This window comes from Jaculus jaculus, chromosome 12, assembly GCF_020740685.1.
Source record: "Jaculus jaculus isolate mJacJac1 chromosome 12, mJacJac1.mat.Y.cur, whole genome shotgun sequence".
In the NCBI taxonomy this organism is placed as follows: domain Eukaryota; kingdom Metazoa; phylum Chordata; class Mammalia; order Rodentia; family Dipodidae; genus Jaculus; species Jaculus jaculus.
Genome location: NC_059113.1, coordinates 95,659,069 through 95,683,224, shown reverse-complemented (window position 1 = coordinate 95,683,224; position 24,156 = coordinate 95,659,069). Strand labels below are relative to the sequence as shown.

General features: G+C 43.6%; 1 protein-coding gene across 4 annotated transcripts in view; it reads left to right on the top strand.

Annotated features, from left to right (window-relative positions):
* Positions 1 to 24,156, top strand: part of Nr3c2 (nuclear receptor subfamily 3 group C member 2) — a 397,495-nt gene that overhangs the window by 313,345 nt on the left and 59,994 nt on the right. For all 4 annotated transcript variants that reach the window (XM_045131380.1, XM_045131381.1, XM_045131378.1 and 1 more), the window contains exons 5-6: positions 1,964 to 2,308; positions 3,639 to 3,783. In XM_045131380.1, coding sequence (XP_044987315.1) covers positions 1,964 to 2,308; positions 3,639 to 3,783 — 490 coding nt within the window. The remainder of the gene's footprint in view (positions 1 to 1,963; positions 2,309 to 3,638; positions 3,784 to 24,156) is intronic.

Sequence of the window (24,156 nt, the reverse complement as noted above, 5' to 3'; positions counted from 1 at the left end):
ATTTGCCATAGGCCTTTGGCCCTCTGAGACAGCTAAGGCTCAGAGAAGCATTTACCTGGCCCAGAGACAGGTCCAGGGATCTGATTGGTCGCTCCAGTGACCAATGGGTGCCCTTGAGGATTTTCTCAAACTCAGCTGGAATCTGTAGTTGGCCAACCTTTGGGATTAGTGGGCTGTTTGGCTCTGCTCTCCTTCTAGTGGTCCAAGCCCTTTGCACATGCGCTGTGATCTGTTCTCATTCACACGTTGACTCATTAGAACCATCCTGTGTCCTGGTTGACTACAGCATGTCCTCAGCAGCTTCCTGGTGTATGCATGCGTATATTGTATGGGTACGGTCCATCTGGTCCTCAGTCGAGTGATCATCATCAGCAGATTTTTCTGCCTCAAATCTTTTATTGAAGAATGAGGTCCATTAATAAGTTTTTGAAGTTTTTAAATGATTTTGCTAATTTTAAACTTCTTAAACACAAGAATTATGTCTTAGTCTTTTTAATTTTTTTATTTTTATGTATTTGCAAAAGAGGCAGAGAGCATGGACACGTGTGTATGTGTGTGTGTGTCCCAATGGTGAATGGCCACAGGGTAGGTAGGATGTATCTATCATGGGATGCGGGGGATCACTTTTAGCTAACTTGCAGGTTTTCTGTGAGGAATGTGGTAAATATATGAATGTGGGTATAATTGTAAACATGTATGGTCTTTTTTTTTATTTTCAGTCAAGTTAGTTGGTGTGGCATAGCCCTTTTCTGTGTTCAGTGATTATCCCATAAATTTGGGGTGTGTGTTAGAACTAAGTGTTTGCTACTTCGAGAATTTTAAAATGGAAACATTACCATTACAAGAGCAGCAGCTGCCACGGCCCTGGGCTCAGCAGTGTTTCTGAGCTGTCTTTCCTTTCACCCACGCCCTTACTACCTTCCCAGCTAAATTTCCATCTGCCTTGGCCACGTCCCATGATGTTAACCCAGGAGCCAGTTATCTTTCCTGTAAACTCCACTTCACATGGACTAGCTGTGTGATGCTGGACACATTTTCCAAGCTCTGAACTGTACGTTTATTCTAAAATGAGAATAATAAGAGTACTCAAAACTTGCTAAGTTGGGCATTTTCCATAAGCCGTTCAGAGCACAGCCTGGTGTATTAAGCATTCAGTATACTTTTACTATCTTGTTTGTTTTCTTAATATTTTTTATTTGTTTGCAAGGAGAGCGAGAGAAAGCAGAAGGATAAGTGAATGAATGGGTGTGTCTAGTGCCTCTAATACCTGAACTCCAGATGCATGCGCCACTCTGTGCATCTGGCTTTTATTGGGTACTGGGGAATCGAACCTGGGTCATTAGGCTTTGCAGGCAAATGCCTTAACCACTAAGCCATCTCTCCAGCCCTCCTATTTGATTTTTGTCACGGGGTCCAGCTCTGCACTGCAGTATAGTTTTGTGGCACTTTCCATAGCTTCTCCCCCATGCGGTGGAGCACAGGGTGAGAGCAGAGCAAGTTTGGCTGGGTCATCCTGCAGGCCCCAGGCCTTGTGCATAAGAACAGGGGTTACAGTGTTACCTTACTATACACCATAACACTGGAGCTTTGTGCGTCTTTCCCTTAGAAAACTATTTGGGGCCGGGCGTGGTGGCGTTCACCTTTCATCCCAGTACTCGGGAGGCAGAGGTAGGAGGATCGCCATGAGTTCGAGGCCACCCTGAGACTCCATAGTGAATTCCGGGTCAGCCTGGGCAAGAGTGAGACCCTACCTCCTGGGGGGGAGAAGGGGAACAACAAGAAAACTATTCGGGAGGCAATGATCTTCTGGTACCAAAGCTCTTCTTGGAGTGACATCTCGTTTGGACCAATTTCAATCAATGTCCGATGGCAGTGTGTTCGAGACCCAGGTGCGTGTGACCTCATCGCCTCTGACCTTGACTTCTGTTGTTTGCATTTACTTTTATTTTGCATTCCTTTGCAGCCCGAAAGTCAAAAAAGTTGGGGAAGTTAAAAGGCGTCCACGAGGAGCAGCCGCAGCAGCCCCCGCCCCCGCCCCCGCAGAGCCCGGAGGAGGGCAGCACGTACGTGGCGCCCGCCAAGGAGCCTCCGGTGAACTTGAACTCGGCGCTGGTCCCGCAGCTCACGTCCATCGGCCGCGCGCTCACGCCGTCGCCGGCCACGATCCTGGAGAACATCGAGCCCGAGGTCGTGTACGCGGGCTACGACGGCTCCAAGCCCGACACGGCCGAGAACCTGCTGTCCACGCTCAACCGACTGGCGGGCAAGCAGATGATTCAGGTCGTGAAGTGGGCCAAGGTACTCCCAGGTAGGACGGCGCCCCCCACTCGTGCTCTGTGTACCCCCCCTCCCTCCGCGCCCCCCAACCGGGGCCCAGGACGCAGCCGTGTCCACTCTGTCCACTCTGCATTGTATCCTGATGTTCAGCTTGAAAATTGATGTTCAAAGCGATCCAGAGGGGGGGGAGGGGCTGGTGACGGGGTGTGAGTCTTGGTAGAAGGGCCGTGTCCCTTCTGGCCTAGTATTGTACTGTAACAGCCATCCCCAAGCGATTAATGCAGCAAAACCCCTCCTTAGGAGGTCACACCACGCTGGTTCTTGGCTACTCAGAACCAGGAGCCCAGGGGGTCCAGGCTTGTCACCCACCCCTTAAGACATCCCAAGCAACTTGTGTACAAACCACCCCTTCTTACCCTCAACACCCTTAAAACAGCCATCAAATTCCTACCTTTTGCTTCTTTATGGGCTGTGGGATTTTATTAGTAAGACCCTATTAGTGTATAGAAGCTGCAGCTGGAATTAATTGTTGTCCCAGATCCTAAAACCAAAGCAGTTTCTTAGGTTCTCTATAGTCAACCTGCAGCCTAGGAGGCAAATTGACCGGGGGTCCTCCAGTGACTGACGCTTTCAGCCCAGAGAACATCGTGTTGCCCCTGGGAACAGGGGACAGAAAAGAATAAAAGCAGGGCCTAGGTCTCTTGTGAACAAGGAGCCCAGGATGTCTATTTCCCTACAGAGCAATTTCTGGTATAATCCCAGTGGACGAGGAACGTGAATTGCTTAGGTACCACAATGTTATAAAGACCAGTTATTCTGTTCTTGTAGATAGGAGACAGATCAATCACCCCCACACACCCCATCTTTTTTCTTTTGGTTTTTCCAGGTAGGGGCTTGAGCCAGCCCAGGCTGACCTGGAATGTACTGAGTAGTCTCAGGCTAGCCTCAAACTCACAGCGATCCTCCTACCTCTGGCTCCCGCGTGCCGGGATTAAAGGCGTGCACCACCACACTGGGACAGAATTCTTCCTCTCACTTGGCCCTGTTGGCTGTGGTAGCTTGAAGTGCATCCCACGGGTGAAAACAGATTCTTTCAGTGTGGCCCAGAGTTCATGTGTCATCTAAGCCTCTCCAGACTCTGCAGTTCTAAGCAGTGCCCTCTTCTCGGAGCCCGACCATTGAGTGTGAATTCAAAATGAGGCTCCCTGGGGCCAGGCTCGCTGTGGGTTGGGGTCTCCGTGGATGCCTGTGGAATTGATTTGTGTCTGTTAGAGAAAGGTGGCCGTTAGCGGCTGACTGCTTCCTGGAATTTACTTCTACATCGTAAGTGTATTTCTGTGATTAATTGTTCTGTTCTCTAGGATTTAAAAACTTGCCTCTTGAGGACCAAATTACCCTAATCCAGTATTCTTGGATGTGTCTATCATCATTTGCCTTGAGCTGGAGATCGTACAAACATACGAACAGCCAATTTCTCTATTTCGCGCCAGACCTAGTCTTTAATGAGTAAGTACCTATTAATTATCCCTCATAAAACAAACTGTGGAGTTATTCGTGATGCTTCCTTTTAACATGATTTCTAAGCAGATGTACGTGTGTGAAAGAATCTGCTGAAATGGGCATGCTTTAAGAGTTCAAATCTGTTGACTTTTTTTTTTTAAACATAAAAGTGGCTCTTTGCAATAACATAATATAGACACTCCAGAGTATCTATAAATTCATCCATGTAAATCCTACATCATGGTATGCGGGAAATGTCCCAAAAGAGAGATGATCCAATTGGCTCCACTAACTCAACTGGTACAAAGCCATGATTAATAGAAAACAGTCTCTTTTGGTATCTGCTCCAGTTGGGAAGACGATCTAATTTCTAGGAAATGTGAATGTTTAAAGCGCCAGTTTTTTGAGCATCATATAATGGTTCTTTTGTTAACTGTATACAGCTGCTCAATGTGTTTTCATGACAACCATAATTACCCTTCTTTTCAGTCATAAAAGAAGCCAAAATGTTATTCTCCAGTGAAACATTTTTTTTTCATTTTATGATACATTTTAAAAGATTGAAAGAATTTTAATAGATTTTTTTCCCTTGGCTATACAGTCCTTCCTATTTTAAGTTTACATTTTAATGCTGTTTACATTTCACATTAGTACATGTCATGTGCATTTATATTCAGCAATGATTCTTTCTAATTGTTGGGTCAAGAAATATTTAAGAGGGAACAGAGGAACTATGATAGTAAACACAACCATGTCATAACAGGTGGCCCTCTCTAGAGACATGATAATAGGTGCATCTAGAATGGGAGTCAGGTGACGAATAAGTAGGTGGTAGCAGGAAGATGCATCGTGCCAAGATACCAAATAATCCTGGAGCCATTGGCCTACAGGTTTCAGCTCACCCCAGTATGGTGTGTAGAAGGCAGTTTTATTCCAAAGAAAAAAATAGGAATAGCAGTCAGTCCTTGCAATAGCTTCTCTTCTGGCAAGTAGAGAGAATGATTCTAATACTGCATAAGTTTTTACCAAAAGTGTGAAATTAAGCCATGCAACTGACATGTACACTTTTTAATAAGCTGGGCATGGTGGTACACACCTTTCATTTTTATTTATTTGACAGAGAAGGAGGGAGGGAAGGAGGAAATATGAATGGGCCTGCCAGGGTCTCCAGCCACTGCACACGAACTCCAGATGTATGCACCCCCTTGTGCATCTGGCTAATGTGGGTCCGGGGGAATTGAACCTGGGTCCTTTGGCTTTGCAGGCAAATGCCTTAACTGCTAAGCCATCCCTCGAACATGACATGTACATTTTTATTTTAATTGTTTTTCTCAATAATCAGCTGATAGTAAACAAGTAAGCCTGGTGTTTCTTTTGTTGTTGTTTGTTTGGTTTTAGTTGGTTTTTTGTTGTTGTTGTTGTTGTTGTTTTGGTGTTTCTAGGTAGGGTTTTACTCTAGCTCAGGCTGACCTGGAATTCACTCTGTAGTCTCAGTGTGGCCTGGAACTCATAGAGATCCTCCAACCTCTTCTTCCAAGTGCTGGGATTAAAGGTGTGCGCCACCACGCCAGGCTTCCAGCCACTGCAAATGAACTCCAGATGCATGCACCCCCTTGCGCATCTGGCTAATATGAGTCCTGGGGAATCGAGCCTCGAACTGGGGTCCTTAGCTTCACAGGCAAGCGCTTAACTGCTAAGCCATCTCTGCAGCCCAGTAAGCCTGTTTTTAAGAACATTTATAAGCCAAGAGAAAATTTAGCTAGGATGGTTCTTGTTTTACCAGGAAGTCCGGGTAAGTCAGACTGTAAGTATCATTAGTGTACCTGCATTTGATTCTGTCTGAACAGAAGAGTAATGTGGTCTGTTGTGGGGGGGGGGGGGTCATGTGTGCCCTGGTGGACCTGTGAAGGTCAGAAGACAATCTCAGCTGTCAGTCCTCACCTTCTCACCTTCCACCTTGTTTGAGGCCAGGTATCTCATTGTTCGCCTGGGTGGCCAGACTAGCTGGTCTGCTAGCCTCTGGGGGGTTCTCCTGTCTCGGCCTCCCATGTCACCAGAGGAGTACTTGGATTGCAGTGGAGTCAGGAGCTGGTTTTGTGTGGGTCCTGGAGCTCCAAGAACAGGTCTTCTTCTTCCACAGCAAGCACTTTTCCCACTCAGCCAGCTCCCAGCTCCATTTCATCTTTTTTGTTTTGTTTTGTTTGTTTGTTTGAGGTAGGGTATCACTCTGGTCCAGGCTAACCTGGAATTCACTCTGTAGTTTCAGGGTAGCCTCGAACTCACATCAATGCTCCTACCTCTGCCTCCCCAGTGCTGGGACTAAGTGCACCACCATGCCAGGCCCATTTCATCTTCTCTCATAAAATATAAAATTCAGGCTGGGAAGGTGGTGCCATGATTAAAGGCACTTGCTTGCAAAGTGTGCCAACCTGGGTTCAATTCCCCAGTAACCATGTAAAGCCAGATGCACAAAGTGGCGCATGCATCTGGAGTTTACTTGCAGTGGCAAGAGGCCCTGATGCACCCATTCTCTGTTTTTCTCTCTGTCTCAAATAAATGACTAAATAACTCATAAAATGTAAAATGTGCCATTTTGAAAATTTTTCATTAATGACATTTGCATTATTATACAACCATTACCACTGTCCATCTCCAGTACTTTTTCATCATCCCAGATTGACACTGAACACATTCAGCAAGAACTCACCATCTCTCCCCCGACCAAGCTCCTGGTTCCCTCTATGGGACTTTCCCTATATTCTAGACATCTGTAGAGGTAGACTACGTCTGGCTTATGCTGTCATTGCCTACCCATGTGGACGAGTGTATCCAGAGTCCATTCCTTTTTATGGCTGAACAACATTCCATTATTCATGTGTATTTCCTGTGAATATGCTTGTCTGTTATCTTTAACTGCAACCTCAACCTCAAAGTCAGTATATTTTAGCCATCATTCACAGGCTAATGTAGAGTGCCTCCCCCGCCCCCCCCCCAAAAAAAAAAACCGCATTGCTAAGAGCACGGGTTCTAACAACGAGGCGACATTCTACCTTTTGTTTCAGCTCTCGGGTTGGACATAAACTTCCTTTTTGCTCTCCATTTATTGCCATAAGTTTTGCAGTTTTATATTGGCACTCAATTCTCTCTGTGTCTCTCTTCTCTCTGCTTGCAAATACATAATATAATAAGGGGGGGGAACAAACTCTTTTGGCATTTCTGCTTCCAGCAAAGTAAAGGTTTCAAGGACTCCTTTAAGAATGAAAAGATAAGGGAGAAACACACCCACACTTACACACAGATCCTCCCTTACAAACTTTTAAAAGCATTTCCCACTTTTAGCCAAAAGAAAAACCAAACCAAACCAAACAAACAACAAGCAAAACAAAGCAGTTCACCTTCAGGGCCCTGCTAACCTTAAGCTATTTCTCTGTCCTGTTCTTTACCAGCATGGTTTATTTTTACCTTTGGGTGTTGTGAATAATGCTGTGGGCCGAGCACACCAATACCCCTGGACGTAGCTATTCCTGCTCTCCTTTGCACCTCCACCTATGAGCGGAACCCCTGGGCATATGGTAACTCTCAGCTCCATGCTCAGCAGTTTGAGGAATTACTCAGAAAGTTTACATAGTAATTGCAGCATTTTACATCGTACCAGCAAAGTGCCAGGTTGCCACTGTCTCCAAATTCTTGCCAATATAGCATAAAATATAATTTAAAAATATAATATATAAATATAAAATATAATCCATTATAAAAATATTTTTTTTTCCTTGGACTAGTCACTCCACTAGGTATGATGTGGTAGGACACTTTCAGATTGTACTCTCTAATGGCTGATGGTATCGGGCAGTGCCTGATTGACCACTAGAATATTTTCTTTAGAGAAATGTCCATTCAAAGCCTTGGCCCATTCTCCATTTGCTCTCCGGTTGTCCTTCATCTAATCTGGACATAAAATCCTTATCTGATATGTGATTTATAATTATTTACTCACATCTGAGCATGACTTTTCCACTCATTTAGAATTGTTCTGTTTACTGTTTTTGAGACAGGGTCTCACATAGCCCAGACTGCCTTCAAACTCACTACTTAGCAGAGGGTGACCTTGAACTCATGATCTTCCTGTGTCCACCTCCAGAGTTCTGGGCTTACAGGCATGTGCCATCACACTCAGTTTTGTGCAGTGCTGGGGATCAAACCCAGGGCTTCAGGCATGCTGGGCAAATACTCTACCAACTGACCTACATCCCTAGTGAAAGTGCACTTTCATGTCTAAATATTCTTAATTTTATGAACTTGCATTTACCTATTTTTTCCTTTGGTTGCTTTGGCTTTTGATATCATCTTTTAAGTTTAACTTGTCTGTACCACCTGACCAAAAAATCCTAACAAAGAACTTAACTATAAGCATTGTTCTGAACAAATGAAAGGGGGAAACACGTGGCATTTGAAGGTTTCACTGGTCCCTTACATTTAACTCAGACCATGGCATAGACGTTTTTGAGTTTCTAGCACCTAACATTGTCCCCGAGGCATGATCAATGCTCTGTAAATATTTGCTAAAAGAATTATTGAGCAAATGAACCCAAATGTACTAAGTGGTCTGAAACAGCTTCCTTTTCTCTCCCAATCTCTCTTTTTAGGACGGAGGGAGGGGGAGAAAGAAAAAGAGAGAGAGAAAATGGGTGTACCAGGGCTTCTGCTGCAAAGGAATTCCAGATGCATGTGCCACTCTACACGCCTGGCTTTACATGGGCACTAGGGAATCGAGCCCTGGTAGTTAGGCTTTGCAGGCAAGTGCACCTTGACTGCTGAACTCTCTCTCGAGCCCCTGAAAGGGTTTTCTAGGTTCCTATTCTTGGTAATAAGGAAAAAGTTTATGGTAAAGAAGTGACATATGGGGCTGCTTTGGTTCCAGGGACAGAGGTTGTGCTTATTTACTAGAAAGAAACACAACTTAATAGTTGACCATATATGTGTTGGCCTTCAGCTTTGAAATGAATCTGAAATTTTCTAACGATCTCATCCTTCAGCTGCGTGTTGGCAATATTGGAGCTGGAGGAAAAGCAGGAAATAGGGAATAATAAAGAAAACATTCTTGCTGATTTTTTTTTTCATTAAACATTGAGGTGAAAATATGAGTTAATACCTTAGTGTAGAACTTTTCCTATTATAAACTCAAAACTTTTCAGATATGTATTAAATGATTAATTATTCAATTTTACCTTGAAACGAAACATCATATATTGCTGCAGATCATGGCAACTGTTCAAATTTCTTATCAATTCAACATATATTAAAACGCCCACCTAAGCCTGTAATGAAAGTTTTTCAATTCCCCCACCACCACCCCCAACAAAGACTCAGAGTTACAATCAATCTCTTCTAAGCCTTGGCCAGCATTTTCAAATTAAAAGTCTACTAAAGGTGGGTGTATATTGTCACAAGCAGCTCAGCATGGTTGTGGTGGCTTTTCACTAGGTCTTTTTTCTGAACTTTGCATTATTTTGGCCCCAAGGCTGTTTGTAAGAGAAAGGGAGTGCTAACTATTTTTATTTTTTTTAGAATTTTTTTGTTCACTTTTATTTATTTATTTGAGAGTTACAGAGAGAGAGAGAAAGAGAGAGAGAGAGAGAGAGGGAGGGAGGAAGGGAGAGACAGAATGAGCATGCCAGGGCCTCCAGCCACTGCAAACGAACTCCAGACGCGTGCGCCCCCTTGTGCATCTGGCTAACGTGGGACCTGGGGAACCGAGCCTCGAACCGGGGTCCTTAGGCTTCACAGGCAAGCGCTCCCAGCCTCTCCATATGACTATATCTTCAAGGGGGAAGGTCACCCCACAGTGTCCTGGTCTTAAGTTGGCTTTGTGCCCTAAGCACACTTAGGAAAGTAACAGCTCCGGGCTAAAGGGATGATGGCCTAGCAGAACATTTGCTGCGCAGCATGGGAGCCCGAGAGGGACTGAACAAGTATGAGTTCAATCTCCAGCAGCCATGCACAAAGCTGGGCCCCGGGCTGGAGAGATGGCTTAGCCGTTAAGGCACTTGCCTGCGAAGCCAAAGAACCCAGGTTCGATTCCCCAGGACCCACGTTAGCCAGATGCACAAGGTGGCATACGTGTCTGGAAGTTCGTGTGCAGTGGCTGGAGGCCTCTAAACAAGGCATTCCCTCCTCCTCCCTTGATTTTTAAACTATGTCACCTATTATAGTGAAAAGAATTGAAGTCAGTACTGGGCATACTGCCACACACCAGTGGCTCCAGCATTCAGGAAGTTGAGGCAGGAGGATCAAAAGTTCCAGGGCCAGTCAGGGCTACAGAGGGAAACACTGTCTCAAAAATAAAATTATTTCTCTTTATTGCCAAAAAAAAAAAACAATTTTATTTTTAGTGTTTTATGTTTCACTGCTAAGGATCGAGCCCAGAGCTTCGCACATGCTAAGCAAGGACTCTACCGCTATGCCACATTCTCTTCAGCACTTTCAGAGTAGTTTCCTGCATCAGTCTTGAGTGATTTGTGTGCTCTCCATACCTTTATCACTATAGACATGCTGTAACCTCTAGAATCGGGAAGTATACATTCTTAATTATCCCTGGAGCTTACCAAAATGCTCTGAATGCTTTACACATAATTGGCACTGGGTACGTATTCTTGGTTTGTTAATAAATACATTTTCTGGCATGAGGGTCAGAATCAAGATTTTGCAAAATATTTATTTATTGTTTATTTAACAGAAAGAGATAGGATAGGCATGCCAGGGCCTCTTGCCACTGCAAATAAACTGTAGACACATGTATCACTTTGTGCATCTGGCTTTACATGGGTACTGGAGAATCAAACTCAGGCCTTTAGGATTTATAGGCAAATACTTTTGGCACCTGATCCATCTCTTCCGCCCCTAGAAATAAGTTTCTTGATGGTAATTCCCTCTCATGCTTTTGGAACTTAACATGTGAACTTCCGGAAAAGGGTTCACTTTTGTAGGCTTCTTACAAATTTTACTTTAAGAATCCTGCTGTATGTTTTTGTTTTTTCAAGTTTACAAAACGTCTTTATTTATGATTGTTATGATTGTTTACTTTCTTATTCCAGAGCTTCAATTCAGGTGCCTGAAACAAAAGAACACTTTCAGTCTTATGTCCAGACCTCAATTTAAATGGTACTTGGAAAACAACATGGTTTTTTTTTTTAATATGTTATTTTTATTTATTAATTTGAGAGAGGGTAAGAGGGAGAGTAAGAAGAGAGAATGGGTGCTCCTGAGCTTCCAGCCACTGCAAACAAACTCCAGATGCATGTGCCACCTTGGGCATCTGGCTTTTGTGGATCCTGGGGAATTGAATGGAGGTCCCTAGGCTTTGCAGGCAAGCGCCTTAACCACTAAGCCATCTCTCCAGCACCCCTGCTGTATGTTTGATAATTGTGCATAATGTTTCTTAAGAGTGGACTTGAGAGATTTTTCCAAAGAATAAATGAAGCTGGATAATTGTGAATGGAGCAGGAAATTTAGGGAAACAGCTGTGATCTTGTATCCCATCTCCTCCAATGAGGAGAGCCCTCAGGGAAAGTGAGACTGGAGGAGATGGGATACAAGATCACAACCTTTGTAAAAAATAATAATAATAATAATAAAAGAAAAAAACCTGAATTTAACTTTTAGAAGTGCTAGATAACTCCAAGGGGAGCCCACTGTTCCTGGAGTTACAGTAATACTAGGTACAGGTGTGACATAGAGCATGTGCCTATTTCATCTCCCTACTCCAAAAGTTTCTTTTGTTCATTTTTTGGGGGCTAACCTGGAATTCACTCTGTAGTCCCAGGGTGACCTTGAACTCATGGCAATCCTCGTACCTCTGCCTCCCAAGTGCTGGGATTAAAGGCATGTGCCACCATGACCGGCTACAAAATTTTCTTTAACATATTATCCTAAGTTAGAAGAGTTATCAAATTTTAAACTGGTCTTAGCCAAGAGGCTGAGAAGCAATTAGTTTTGACTAATTTATTCTGTATCAGCCAAGCCAACCTTGTCATAGAATCACTGTAGAAAATATAATTTTTCTCTATCAAATTATCAGTAAAGAAACTTACTTGAATGATTTTTATATTGAAGAATAATTTTAGCCAATGAGAAGAAAGCCCTTTAGCATGTTAACTGAAAAAGGCAACATGCTAATATTTAACACACCAACAACCATTTTACTGATAACACATCATATATTCTGTTTTACTTCTTTAAAATTTTTTGTTTGAGAGAGAGAGAGAGAGAAAGAAAGAAAGAAAGAATGAATGAATGAATTAATTAATTGGTGTGCTAGGGCCTCTGCCATTACAATTGAACTCCAGATGCTTGTGCCACCTAGTGGGAGTGTGCAACCTTGTGCTTACCTCACCTGTATCTGGCTAACATGGGATCTGGGGAGTTGAACATGGGTTCTTAGGCTTTGCAGGCAAGCGCCTTAACCGTTAAGCAATCTTGCCAACCTGTTAACTTTAAAAAAATATTTTATTTTTATTTGAGAAAAAGAGAGAGAAAGAAAGAGAATGAGCATGCCAAGGCCTCCAGCCACTACAAATGAACTCCAGATGCATGTACCACATTGTGCAATTGGCTTATGTGGGTCCTGGGGAATTGAACCTGGGATTCATAGGCTTTGCAGGCAAGTGCCTTAATTGCTAAGCTCTAGTACCATTTTTAATTTTTATTTACAATGAAAAATTGTTCCCTCTTGTCTGACAAAGTTGGCAGTAATTCTTCCATCATTGATGCTCTATGGGATCCCAGCCTAGTCACAGATGTAAACAGTTCATTCCATTAATGATCTCACAGCCAGATGCACAAGAGGGTGAACACATCTGGAGTTCGTGCGCAGTGCCTGAAAGCCCTGGTGCGACCATTCTATCTACCTGCTTATTTCTGTATCTCTCTCTCTCTCTGTCTCAAATAAAACAAATAGAAATAAAATATTTTTTAAAAGAATATAGATTGCTGGGCATGATGGCACATGCCTTTAATCCCAACACTTGGGAGGCAAAGGTAGAAGGATCATCGTGAGTTTGAGGCCACCCTGAGACTACATAGTTAATTCCAGATTAGCCTGGACCAGAGTGAGACCCTACCTCACAAAACCAATACATATATAGTGAGAGAAAGAGAGAACACTTTGGCCCTATCTTTTTTTTAATTAATATTTATTTATTTATTTATTTGAGAGCGACAGACACAGAGAGAAAGACAGATAGAGGAATAGAGAGAGAATGGGTGTGCCAGGGCTTCCAGCCTCTGCAAACGAACTCCAGACACATGCACCCCCTTGTGCATCTGGCTAACGTGGGACCTGGGGAACCGAGCCTCGAACCGGGGTCCTTAGGCTTCACAGGCAAGCGCTTAACCACTAAGCCATCTCTCTAGCCCACTTTGGCCCTATCTTGACACAAGTCACAAGATAATAGTGTTGATGACAGCTCCCAAGACTGAAAAGAAGAAGACAGACTTTAATATCTTGATATATGTAGTCATTTTTGAATTGCATCTTTAGATTCTTCTAGAATGGAAACCGGGCCATGTGATTGGCCCTTTTCATTGTATCACACCACATGAGGAATGAATTTTCTACCCTCCCCCACATTCACTCCTGAGCCCACTGTGTAGGGTTGTGTGCAGGAGGGTACTGAAGAAGTGAGCTGACTTTAGCCTTTTGTTTTAAAAATGTCATATGTGGAGGCCCAATACCACCTTCCTTGGCACAACTGTGTGGTGGGATTGTTGCTGAGTGGGCTACACATCCACATGTGTGGCTGCCTTGCCACGTCAGTGGGATCTGTGCCCCTTCGGGTGGAGTTATATAATGCTCCAATAAATTAGAGGAATTAGCAGAAGTGACAGTTGATAAACTCCTGGTTTCCTGTTTTACTACAACTGTGATGTCGGCTCTGCATGGCAAAAGGTAATCACCAAGCAAGGTGCAGGGCCTCTGAGGGGTTCAGGCTGCCACTGAAGGCAGGTGAAAAGCATGACATGAATCGCTGTCCTCAGGGTTCTCCTGTGCTTCATCTTCCCAGCTCTGTGAGGCAGGAATTCATTTTCCCTCCTTGTTTAAGGTGAGGAGATAAAAACTCCAGGTTTTGAACCCAAATGTCCCTCGTTGCAAAGCTCAGGCTTCTTAACTACGTCAAGGTGGCTGCCTTTTCAGGCTACAGTATAAACCTTTGGAGACTCATAATGGTTTCAGATAACACTTTGTGTCTGGAATTCTTACTGACTACTCGTTCATCATTTCTCATAAGAGTTATCTTGTAAAATAGGGAGGAATGTAGCGATGTATAAATAACACAAATGGAATATTAAATCTTCCTAGAAAAATGACAACTTTGGCTCAAAGTTGAAATCAATTTTATTTCCTGATGCTGTGGTAGTATTTAAGAGCTCAGCTGTAGAGAAGTAAGGTCCAGTCCCTAACATTGCTGCTGATGAACTAGCTGTCTGGTGAATGAACTGACTTGGCTAAGCCTTCATTTCCCTTCCACGGAATGAGAGAACTGGGGATGAGCACTTGGCTGATCTGTTATTCTCCAGATCTTCTTTATAATTTTTAAATTCCTGTGTCACAAAGACCTGTTGTTTATATATGTTATCTTCATTGATAATTTCCCAAAGAAAATGTTTACCAGATTTATCAATTTAACTTAAAGTAATGATAACAAAACCATTGAATTTCTGTAAATATTATCACATAACACATAGAAATAGTCTTATGAAAAATAACTCTTCCCTTCAACTCAAAAACAGAACAGTGGCATTGCTTTTGTCTTTTGAAAAATCTCTTGAATCTGCCTGACATAGAGAGAGTTATACTTAAGAGTGTTATCTGCTTCATACATTCAGCTTACTGTGATAGGTTGTTTTGGGTAAAGACTGTTTAAAAAAATATAAAAGGACAATATTATAAATGAATATTTTGCTCACTTTTCTGAATGTGTGATTAAACCTCTTTATCACCTCACTAACCATTTAGGAACAATGACTAGCAGTTTTCCTGTCAAGAATAAAGGATAGAAAACATCTGCTACCTGCAAAGCTCCAGGGTGACTGTGCTAAGGAAAACAGAAAAATATATAATGCCCGGGCGGGAGAGATGGCTTAGCAGTGAAGGCACTTACTGGCAAAGCCAAGTGACCCAGGTTCGATTCCCCATCATAGTTGGAGACAACCATCACATGATTTCACTCATCTGCAGTTCCTAACCTGGATCAGCCCAAGTTGCTGACATAACTGAATAGCATCATGAGGTTTGGACAATAGCCTATGTAAAGCCAGATGCCCAAGATGGCACATGCATCTGGAGCTCATTTGCAATGGCTAGAGGCCCTGGACAGCCTATTCATATTTTCTCTCTCTCAAATAAATAAATAAGATTTTATATATGTGTGTATGTTACTCTATCCCCTGCCCCCAGCATCCTGGAGTATGGTTGATGAATCTAGAGGAAGTGGGTTTTGGGGCTGGGCCTTGAGGTTTCTTAGCCAGCCCCACTTCCTGTCTTCTTTCTGCTTGCTGAGAACGCAGTGTGGCCAGTCTCTGCATTCTCCCATTGCTCTGCCTTCCCCACCGTGATGGAATGGATCTCCTCAAACTGTGAGCTGCAATAAACCCTTCCTCCCTTAAGTTACACTTTTGTCAGGTATTTGTTCACAGCAATAAGAAAATTAACTAATCCAGATCCCAATCTCATAATTTAACCATCTCCTAAAAGCCCCCACTTCTTAATACCCTGCATTGGCAAGTAAGTTTGCACACAGGAATTGAGACCAGCATACTGAGAGGTGACACTGCCTTTCTCGTGTTTCAGGGACCTTTATTGTCAACTGACTGGTGTCTCCATGAACACTCTAGTTATTTTCACCCAGCATTGAGGGGAAGGACATTGGGTACAATTCCCTTTCTCTGTCTCTCTCTCGCGCCAATTTACCCTGCTCTTCCAGGACCTGGGTCCAATCTGCTCAAGAATCACACGGAGCTGACACTTTTGAGACATTGGCCTTAGATACTCACTGCTCATAGGCAGTGAACACAAAACCCCAACATTGTTATTAAGGAAGAAGTACCTGCCACTTAGCGCTGATTACAAGGCCACAGAATTTCAAAGTAAAGGGGGCGATTGGAAAATGCCAGCCGTGTGTTTCTTGGCTGTCCTGACTTGTGATTTCATGTAGGTAGATAAAGACAGGAAACATGGAGAGTGCACACTGTATGAGCATTGGGTTCATGTTATAAGATATGCATGTGTCATGGAAAATAGATGTCATGTCCTGCATAGTGGCCTGGTGGTGGTAACCTCACCCCGTAATTAAAGAGGCAGGTGTTAATAGCATCCTGAACAGAATCTGCTTTATGACAGACGTTACATTGGAAGTAAGGAAGGACCTATGACTAATTTCTAATAATTTAATCGAGTTGAACCTTCTTCTTTCTTCTGTTTGAACAGATAATGTGTCAGGTTTTAGTATACTTCAAACAAAAGTCCTTTTTATCCAGAATTGTGGCACCCCTCCAAAATGTTTCCTAGGGCCCACTGATTAGCACATATAATAGTGCCTATGATAACTGAGTTCTCATCTTTAAAAAAAAAATGATTTTATTTATTTATTTATGAGAGAGAAAGAGACAGAGAGAAAGAATGGACACGCCAAGGCCTCTAGCCACCACATCCGAACTCCAGACGCATGTGCCCCCAGCTTACATGGGTCCTGGGGAATCGAACCCAGGTCCTTAGGCTTCGCAGGCCAATGCTGTAACCGCTAAGCCATTTCCCCAGTCCCCGAGTTCCCATATCTTTAAATGCTTTCTCCTTGCACAGTAAGGCTTTCACAGTAAGTCTGCGACCCTGGAAAGCAAGCACCAGCACAGTCTACCTGCCCGCACCCCAGCATGCGTGCACCCCAGCATGCATGCACCCCACAGTCAGAGCCACTGCACTGTCATCTGTGAGGTCAGCTGCGGGACCACCACGTGGACCGCTCCCCACAGCTCCAGGTCTGGCTCCCAGAGTATGTGACTTGTGCTTCAGAACGCTGGCTCCCTAAGTGGCTAGTACGGACAGATCTCTTCTGGAAATGGGTAAAAGTGGTTTGCCTTAACCCTTTATTCCAAACAATAGACTAGTAACGCTCCTAGGTCAGCAGTTACCTTTGTTCATAGTCTTGAAATTTCGATACACATCCAGTGGGAATCCTAACTTTTGTTTCTGGTTTTGAGGCAGGGTCTCTTGTATCCCAGGCTGGCTTCAAACACTCTGTGTAGCTGAGGATGACCTTGAACTTCTGACCCTCCTGTCTCCATCTCCCCAGTACTGAGATTGTAGGTATGCACGAGCTTGCCTAGTTTACTTGGTGCTGTAAATCAAAACCAGGGCTTTATGCATGCTAGGGTTAGTACTCTTCATCCCCTGCTCCTGAATCCTGCCTTTTTATAACCCCCTTTTAGAAGTTAAAATACTAGGGTTATTTTTTTTTTATTTAAAAAAATTTTTATTTGTATTTATTTATTTGAAAGTGACAGAGAGAAAGAGGCAAAGACAGAGAGAGAGAGAATGGGCGCACCAGGGCCTCTGGCCACTGCAGACGAACTCCAGACGCGTGCGCCCCCTTGTGCATCTGTTTTGTGGATCATGGGGAGCTGAGCCTAGAATCGGGGTCCTTAGGCTTCACAGGCAAGTGCTTAACTGCTAAGCCATCTCTCCAGCCCTTTAAAATTTTTTTTGTTTGTTTGTTTATTTGAAAGTGACAGACACAGAGAGAAGGAGCAGAGAGAGAGAGAGAATAGGGTTATCTATTGAACTCAGTCAGTATCTTTAAATATCCCTGTATGAAGGAGTGATAGCTAACTTAAAGCTTGTTGTTTTCTACTTAACTATCAGAGGTCTGCAAATAATTAAATTTCTAGAAACTTAATATTAAAGTATATAGCTTACCAAATGAGACTTAGTAATAAAAACAAAACCTTTCACTAGAGAATTTTTTTAATGTTGTTTTTTTTCAAGGTAGGGTCTCACTCTAGACCAGGCTGACCTGAAGTTCACTATGGAGTCTCAGGGTGGCTTCGAACTCACAGCAACCCTCCTACCTCTCCCTCCCGAGTGCTGGAATTCAAGGCGTGCACCACCATGCCCGGCAGAGAATTTTATTTTTACCTCCCCTTTTTATTTATTGATTGATTTGCTTATTGATTTATTTTGCCATCTTGTTGTTATTATTGTTATTCTTACTAACAAGGTATTTCGTATGGGTAGATCAGGTGTTGTACCCTCTTGTTCCTGCGCCCGCTATGCTGGGGCCCCTCCTCTGTGGGTATCCGCTATGGGGTTGTGGTTTATAGGTTGTTTTATCTCCCCTTCCTATGCTTTCCATTGTCCCTTTATGCTCATGCGGTGGGGGGGGGGGAGTCAGTTCCAGAGCTTCCATGGATACAAAGTCTGTGGACATTCAAGTCCCTGATGAAAATGCTGCACATCCTCCACACACTTTCACTCTCCTTTAAAATCTTTATACCTAGGCCTGGAGCGATGGCTTAGCAGTTAAGATGTTTGCCTGCAAAGCCAAAGGACCCAGTTCGATTCCCTAGGACCCACGTTAGCCAGATGCACAAGGGAGCGCACGCATCTGGAGTTCCTTTGCAGTGGCTGGAGGCCCTTGTGCGCCCATTCTGTCTCTCTCTCTTTCTCTCTCTCCCTCTGTCAAATAAATAAATAAATAAAAATAAAATCTTTGCACATAAAATAATGAAAATTATATGAAAGGAGTTGCATTGTGTTGTTAGTGAATGATGACAAGGAAAAATACCTGTTCACTTCAGATGCAAATTTTGTCCAATATGTTTTTGAATCTGGGAATGCGGGACCCATGGGTATAAAAGGTTAGCGTTACGGCAATTGTGTTGCCATTTAACCTGGTGAGCGTTCATGAAGTGCTCGTGTGGTTCTCAGCAGCCCGCTTGGTGGTGTAAGCTTGACGCAGCAGTGCACAACACAGGCGCCCAGTACTGCTTCAATTCAAGTCCTAGAACGCCGTTGTCTCCAAAACCTTTCTTGGAATAAGGAGGTCACTATGATCTAGTCACAGACTGCAGCCAAAACCTATATGAGCTTCCTTACCAAAACCAAGAAACAAAGTTAAATAAATAGAATGGGTTTGATACTTTTTTCCCCTTTTAGTGTGTATATGTATGTGTGTGCATATATAGATGCAAGTGTGCCACACTGTGCTTTTGGGGGTCAGAGGATAACCGTGGGGTGTCAGTCCTCACCTTCCACCTTATTTAAAATGGAGTCTCATATTGTTTGCCACCAGGAACCCCACACTGGTGAGCCTGTGAGCTTGTCAGTTCTCCCACGTCTGCCGACCATGGCCATGGTTGCACTGGGATCATAGACGCAGGGGTTACTTGTGCCTGTCTTTACATGGGTTCTGGGGATCCAGTCGCCAGTTGTCAGACTGGCATGGCAAATGTTTTTAGCTACAACATCTGGAAATCACTTTTTCAGATGAATTTAATTGCTACTGGTCTGGGAACATCCACAGTTGAAGGAGTACTAGCGTTAAATGCTTGCTCAAGCCACATTTTTGTGAGGGGATTTATCCCAAGACCCTAAATCTTCACTTGCTATGAATATGAATTTTCACAGGGCTGTTTACTGTGTGCGTGTGTTTTTTTCTTTTACCAAAAACTAGATTCTGGTGCTTGAAAGAAACTACTGATTACATTAACTATTTAAAAAGCAATAGTACAGGTGATGTTTTTTTTTTTTTAATACTACATATAATGTTGATGGTAAAAGTACTTTTCCCTCTATACTTCCAGGACTATCAGTGGTAAATGATGGCTGTCATGTCATCCGGCCCCTTCTAGATCTTTAGATGATCAGATGTTATTTTCAGCATCCATTAAAGTCTGGAAGTTGAGATGTTGAAGTCCCAGGGCAGGTCTATGGAAGCACATCCCCCTTGGAACATCAATTAAGGTGACAGACAGAACACTCGGTTGCCTTTTAACTGTTACTAGAATTGACCATGGGCAGTTAATAGAGGATAGATGAGTGTCCTGAAGACCCCCGGCGCCCAGTCTCTCTAAACATTAGTCCAGGGAGGGGAAACACAGACCGCTTCCTCCAGGACCTGACAGCTGAGTTCTACCCTGCCTGTCGGTGAGTGAGAAATGCTGAATTGGGGCAGACATCGGGACCATGACTAGCAAAAGGCTCCTCCAATGGCCAGAGCTGATTTGTCAGTTCAGGAACAATCTCTTAAAAACAGTAAACTGGAATAATATGAATGTTCAAATTGGGGTCATTTTGATTCTAATTAAGGAAAGCTTGTGTCTGCATGCTGATATGTTTTTTTTCCATAAAATAACAAGCACAAGACAAAGGCCATCTGTTACACTGACCCATGGAACAACATGTTAGATTTATCCCATCCTAGTGACGTGGTGTGTGGCATGCAGTGTCAATGAGGTCTGCTGTGATTGTGATTACTTAACTCTGTTGTGAAATCCACAGTGCCACAGCATTGCCAATGTACCACCCAGGATCCTGGAGGCAGCTTATGGAAGTCATAGCAACTTAAGAAACATATTTATTGACTGGCCTTCTTTTCAGATTCTAAAGGCTTGAGACATTTCGATGCTGATTCAGCATTGCTTTGTTTTGTTGATAACAACAAAGAAAAGAACTTGTAAAACCTGTCAGATTTACCTATTCCCATTATGTGAGAGATTCACTTACTGCTCACCTCATGCCGCTATGGATCGAGGCACCATGTAAGATTCAATGACGGAAACCTGCCCTGCTGTTAAGAAAAGAGGCGCAGATCACAGTAGGCAAGGTCCCTCGTGTTTAGTGCACGGGCTACTGTGAAATAATTCAAGGCTTCTCTCCTAGTGGTTCTGTCCTTCATAATGTGATGTCACACACATCTCAGAGGTGTTTGGTGACAAGTGTAGTGCAGTATTGCCAAAGGATCTTAGGTACAAATGCCATTGCACTTTTGTGGGTTCCCATGGCTTGCAAGCTGGGGAACTCTCATACTTTAGCATTTAGGAAATCGACCACTGTGGAAGGATTACATTTATTAAGTGTGAGTTTCTGAAGAGACAAAGGGGTGATACAGCCAGCTCCGTTTTCTTCTTCCCCTTTAGGATGTCAGCACTGTAGCAAACAGCTCTTCTGGGACCATTTCTGGGGGAATCTTTTGAAATCATGGTTTATTAGAGAATTGCCACCTTTTCTCTTCTCCAAAAGCACCAAGTGAAGCTTTCAACACATACAGGGCTAGAGAGATGGCTCAGCAGTTCAGGGTGCTTGCTTACAAATTCTAATGGCCCAGATTTAATTCCCCAGTGCCCACAAAAAGCCATGCATCTTGCTGCGTTTGTTGGTAGTAGCAGGAAGCCCTGGTGTGCCCACATTCATTCTCATATTCATGTTCTCTTTCCACCTCCCTCTCCCTCCTGAATAAATATCTTTTCAAGTACACATGCAACAGGAGTAGCCATCTATCGAGATACAAAAAGGCAAAACCCAGTGGTAAAAATAGATGAAAAAAGAAACATTTGGGTTGCTGGAGAGATGACTTTGTGGTCAAGGTGCTTGCTGGCAAAGCCAAAGGACCCAGGTTCAATTGCCCAGTACCCACATAAGCCAGATGCACAAGGTGATACGTGCATCTGGAGTCCATTTGCAGTGGCTAAAGGCCCTGGTGTGTGCTCTCTCTTGCTTGCTCTCGCTCTCTCCCTCCTTCCCTCCCCTCTCTATCTCTCTATCTCCCTTTCTCTCTCTCCCTTTCTCCCTCTACCCCTCCCTTTCTCCTTCCCCCTCCCTCTCAAATAAATATATTTTTTGTCAATTTTGTTTATTTATTCGAGAGTAACAGAGAGAAAGAGGGAGAGAGAGAGAGAGAGAGAGAGAATGGGCATGCCAGGGCCTCCAGCCACTGCAAAATGAACTCCAGACGGGTGTGCCCCCTTGTGCAAGTGGCTAACGTGGGTCCCAGAGAATCAAGCCTCGAACTGGGGTCCTTAGGCTTCACAAGCAAGCACTTAACCATTAAGCTATCTCTCCAGCCCTCAAATATTTTTAAAAAATAAAAAAGAAATAAAAAAGGAAGGTTGAATGTCTGAACCCTAAGAGAAGCTAGAGAAGCTATACAGTTAAACTCCATTTTATTGTAATGTCAGTGCGTGGAGGATCACCACAAGTGTGAAGCCAGCCTAGGCTACAGAGGGAGACCTCATCTCAGTGGATGTGATTTTTTTGTATAACTAATTTGCAATAGTTGTATGCACTTAGAATGGAGTAGTTTAAATGCCAGGTCTAAAAAACTGTGAAAAAAATATATAAAGCCTAGATTTGGAAAGCATGGTCTAGAATTGTGGGTCAGATTTTCAAGTGGTGAATCATTGTTTCAAGTTCGGATTATGTGACTCATTTATGATTTTTTTCTTTTTTTTTTCTTTCTTCTTTTTTTTTTTTTTTTTTTTTAGTTTTCTGAGGTAAGGTCTCACTGTATCTCAGGCTGACCTGGAATTCACTCTGTAGTCTCAGGGTGGCCTCGAACTCACAGCAATCCTCCTACCTCTGCCTCCCAAGTGCTGGGATTAAAGGCGTGCACCACCATGCCCGGCTCATTCATGATTTTTTTATACTGTATTTATTTATGAGAGAGAAAGGGTGCACCCGAGCCTCTAGCCACTGCATATGAACTCCAGACACATGTACCACCTTGTGCATCTAGCTTATGTGGGTTTTGGGGAACCAGGTCTGGGTCCTTAGACTTAATAGGTAAGCACCTTAACCGCTAAGCCATCTCTCCAGCCCTCCATTTATGATTTATAAAATGTAGTTGAGGGGCTGAGGAAGTGGTGTAGTAGGTAAAATGTGTGAAGACTTGAGCTGATATCCCTAGCACTTAAATGGTGGGTATGGCGGTGTGTGTCTGCAATCCCAGCCTGTGGGAGGCTGTGACGGGAGGTGCAAGGGCAAGCTCGGGGGTTAGAAGGACACCCAGTGTCAAAAAGTAAAGTGGGGTTGCACATGGTAGCATGCACACCCTTAATCCCAGCACTCAGAGGATCACTGTGAATTTGAGGCCAGCCTGGTATTACATAGTGAGTTCCAGGTCAGCCTGGGCTAGAGTGAAACCCTTCCTTGAAATAAAACAAACAACAACAACAACAAAAAAAAAAAAAAAACACTTAAGATGGGGAACAATGGAGGGACCAACCCTTTGCCTTTACATTTACTCACACACACGTGCACATGTGTACACATACATGTATCTACACAAATGTATGCACACCAAACAGCCACGGTCAAGCTAATTTGGATTTTGCGTGTATGTGTGTACTGGGGAGAGGCTGTGTGCATGCAGAGGCTGACAGTCCTCTTTTTGGACACAGGGTCTGCCTTGACATTATTTTTGCTGCTGGACCAACCAGTGCAGCCGGCTCATGAGCCTACAGGTGCTCCTGGCTCTGCCTCCTGTCCTCTTAGGTACATTGACATTACAGACATGTGAACCACTATGCATCAGGCTTTAGATGGGAGCTGAGGAATCAAATGAGGGTTGGAAGGTTTGAAAGCAAGCCCCTTTAGCCATCTTCCCAGCCCCTAAGCTGATTTTTTAAATTATTTATTTATTTATTTGGGAGTGACAGACAGAGAGAGAGAGAGAGGGAGAGAGAGGGAGAGAATGGACACACCAGGGCCTCCAGTTACTGCAAATGAACTCCAGGTGCATACGCCACCTTGTGCATCTGGCTTAAGTGGGTCCTGGGGAATTGAGCCTCGAATCAGGGTCCTTAGGCTTCACAGGTGAGGGCTTAACCGCTAAGCCATCTCTCCAGCCCTCCCCTAAACTGATTTTTAAAAAGTACACATAAATTTTAATTTCTTAATCTCTTTCAAAAGCACAGTATGCTAATGGATTGCAACAATTCTTTTTTTTTTTTAATCTGCAAAGCTTAGTAGTGAGGAAATGCAGAAAAAAAACTGCTGTCTTGACCCTCTCTGTGTGTAAAGCTCACTGGCAATGAAGTACTACACGCTGGCGCCAAGCCACCCTAGAGAACTTTCTCCTTTTGCAAAGCTGAAACTCTGTTTCCATAGTCACCAGTTTCCCAGCCCTGTCCCTGGCAGCTCCTGGGAACAAGCATTCCATTTTCTGAGAGCTGAACCCCTCAGGAAACCACACACAGGGGAAATTGTACAGTATTTATCTGTGGCTGGCTTGTTTTAGTTGGCTTGTAATAATATTCATTCATGTGATAACGCGTGCAGGAATTTCCTTCCTTTTCAAGGATAAATCGTAGTCCGCCATGTGCACGTCCTGC